The sequence below is a fragment of the Theobroma cacao genome, chromosome 10 (genome assembly GCF_053813885.1).
Source record: "Theobroma cacao isolate CCN51 chromosome 10, ASM5381388v1, whole genome shotgun sequence".
Lineage (NCBI taxonomy): Eukaryota > Viridiplantae > Streptophyta > Magnoliopsida > Malvales > Malvaceae > Theobroma > Theobroma cacao.
The window spans coordinates 28,901,524-28,905,000 of record NC_142648.1 but is presented as its reverse complement, the minus strand read 5'-3'; the positions used below and the strand labels follow the sequence as shown (position 1 = coordinate 28,905,000).

General features: G+C 33.6%; 1 protein-coding gene across 2 annotated transcripts in view; it reads right to left on the bottom strand.

Annotated features, from left to right (window-relative positions):
- The window catches only part of LOC18587538 (uncharacterized), a 4,680-nt gene extending 3,977 nt beyond the window's left edge, over nucleotides 1-703 (bottom strand). Inside the window, exon 1 of one of the 2 annotated variants that reach the window (XM_007011368.3) lies at nucleotides 134-703. In XM_007011368.3, coding sequence (XP_007011430.3) covers nucleotides 134-331 — 198 coding nt within the window. In that variant the 5' untranslated portion in view covers nucleotides 332-703. The remainder of the gene's footprint in view (nucleotides 1-133) is intronic. The other variant, XM_007011367.3, reaches the window with a different exon arrangement.
- Nucleotides 704-3,477: the final 2,774 nt, after the last annotated feature.

Here is a 3,477-nt window from a genome sequence, read left to right as displayed (position 1 = left end):
AAAACACAGGACAGAAAACAAGAAGAAAGAAAAAAAAATCCATACATGAATTGCCATATAAAAGAGAAATTGCCGCAAAAATATAGTAATAATTAAAGGAGTAAGGTTAGGTTAACTAAGTAAAAGAAAGAACCTGCAAGCGAATGTTACGGAAGCGCTCCTGGGCGTCGGTGATGGAGAAAGCACGATGTCGCTTGGAGCAGATTTCTCTTCGCTGAAGTTTCTTGACGCTGTTAACGAAGGAATCCGCTCTCCCTCTTTTCTTGGATGCGACTATTCTCCGTCCGCTGCAAGGCCTTGGGCTCACCGCTATTCTACGCCCACCATCCATATCTTTGGTTCTCCTTTGTATCTACCTAAGCTCTAAACAAAACCCTAGCTCTGCAAACACCCAAAAGCCGCTGCTGCTGGTGGCGCCGGATATCAGCTCCCATCAAATTCACGGCCTCCTCCAACTTCTAGGGCTTGCTTACTGCTATACTGAGGGATTATCTACTACAGAAACATTCTCTAGCCTCTAGCAAAAGATAAATATTTCTTCTATTTGAACTAATAAATCGACAGAACAAGTTTTCCTAGTAATGAACTTGAACTAGTAACAATCTCTTCTCTCTCAGATTCCAGTGAGGACGCCGTCCGATCTCCTTTTCAATTTCGAATTGAAGTAAATACTCATAATAATATAACAATATTAATATTAATATTTATTTATTTTGTATCTATCTTTCTGTTTCAAAAAATACTTTATCGTAAATATTATATATTATAATTTATGCAAAATTTGAAATACGGAATTGGGCCTAGGCTTTTTAAACTGGGCTAACGGTCCCATGTCCAGTTGCCCACTTCATTTCTTCGAGTGCTGGCCAACTTAATACAAATCCATTAACTCGGCCCAATTTACTCTGCACAACTCACCCGCCCTCATAGCTCCCTAAATACTTAACCCTTTTTAATTTTTATTGAGATTAAGATAAAAGTTTAGAATTTGATGTATTTCAAATTAAGTTTGAAAAATTCTTTATGATATAATTTTTAAATCCTTTTTCATATGAAATAGTAAAACTAATCATGAAAAATAAATTTTATAATATAGAAAAAGAAAGTGTATTTTATACGAGTAAATTGTATTGTGAGACATTTACATAAATGTTTAGGGAAATCTTATTTCTGTTACCCTATACTAATATAAAATGATAATTTAATATCCTCATAAAATCATCACATGCCTTGAAATATGTTTGTATGTATGATATCAATAAATTGGATATTGATATTCTTAAAAGCATATGGTGTTATAGTAAAACCCCAATTTGAAAATAATTAAATCCCCAAAAGCAATTAAAACATGAACAAATTTCGAAGTAAAATATAATTCTAAAATTAGAATTATAGATAGGGATATCCAACGGGTAATGTGCTTGTTATAGGATACTTGAACGCTCGATTAAATTTTTTACTCAAAGTTAAATACTCGATTAAAATAATAAATTAAAGTTAGTTAGTTCATAAAAAATAAATTTTAAATCATATTGAAAATAATTAAAGAATTTTAGTAAATATTACATTAATTATAAAATATAATGTATATAAATTAAAATTTAATATTAAAAATAAATATTTATAATTAGATTTGGATAATGGATATCCTAAATCACTATGCAAACCCTACTTGAACTCATGACAAGTAATAAATTTATTACTTGAACCGAATTATAGGATATCTTAATATTAATTATAAAAAATAATATATATAAATTAAAATTTAATATTAAAACTAAATATTTATAATTAGATTTGAATAATAGATATCCTCAATCACTATCTGAACCCTACTTGAACTCATGATAAGTAATAAATTTATTATTTAAATCGGATTATAAGGTATTCTAATTTTATTTAGTGAGGTTGAATAAGACACCCGAGTATAAAAAAATTATTGACATGGCTAAAGATAGAAGATAGAAGGTAGGAGTCGTGCAATAATTTTGATAATGTCACGGGGTACACACCTCCCATGATATTTCAAAGTAGAAGAAACGGACAAAACCAGGCTACATATATAGCTAATCATGCAATCATATCATGGCAAAATCAAGGTAATGTGCATCAGCATGTGTTCTCTAAAGTGTGAATAATTGGCTACTTGGTTTTATCAATTTTATTTAGTAATTTATTATTACATGCTTTCTGATTTGGTTAAAATCCAAAAAGAAATAGCTGATCAAGTACAAGGAATTTTGACAAGTGTCCAATGAGAAACAGGTGGGGATGTGTGTATATATATATATGTTATGTTAGGTTCATGCACTGCACTGATGATGAATAGCAGCAGTGAAACTCTCTGCATGATGAATGATGATGGAGACGACACACAAGAATTCAAAGTGCAGATAATAATGTGGCAACTTGCAGGGCCAAAAATCAAGGACACATGGGTGAGGTGAGGCATCAAAAGTAGCTATAATCAAAACCTTTCTAACAAAATAATTAGAGACTCGAATTCAAGAATGAAGCATCTCAGGGCTCGCAAGCTTAACTCTTTAGTCAACTGGTAAAAGATGTTCATCTATCCGTATGTATGTGTAGCGATATCATTATCCTCTTGTATTTGTTTACTCACTGGGCTTGGCATGAAACATGCTTGGAGTAGCAATGTTAGCGAAGCCCCACAGGGCAGGCATCAAGCATGCGAGATGTGACTGCATAGGAGCAGAAGCAGAGGATAGAGTAGTACGTCTTGAAACCATAGGCAGATGGAGGTGGTCCTAAAGCAAAGCATTGCAGCCAAGGAAAGGATTATTGCTTCACTATTCAATTTTGCAGTACAGAATGGAAAATATACTAATTTGGTGGTGGTGGTCCTCACTCCATTCCAGGTCCAGGATCTCTTCATTTTCACTGCACCCCCCACGTAATTTCGTGGCCTTAGGACCACACAAATTTGATTACCATTATATTAAAATTCATCTCATTTTCAGTTCTTCACGAAACCACCAGGGACAGGGACAGGGACAGAGACAGGGGAGATAAATTCTTATGCAAAGCAAAGATTAGATTAGCCGATCCATAGCCCCTTTTTTGACCCCAATTGTCGGCATTGCGTTATCCCATGTGGGTCAAATTATTTTGTTTTTTTGGTTGGTTGTTGTTTTCCATACAAATGTAAATCTCAATACCTATTTCTTAGCAAATTCATTTCCTTCCTCCTAGTAATCAACGTGATACGATTAAGGTTGTCTCCACTCCTGACTTGATCATTAGGTTTTTACTGTTGGTTTTACTGTCAACTTTGGGGAATGAACATTGTGGAAGTAGAAAACACCAGTAGTCATAAAAATAATTGCAACAAGTTCATATAATTTAATGGTTATGTCCCTATCTCCACCCCCAGTCTCCCAATAAACTTGGTGTCGAGGTCTTTCATAGGTCACTCCATTGCGTCCAATCATCTTAGCAGAATAATATGAAGTGTGA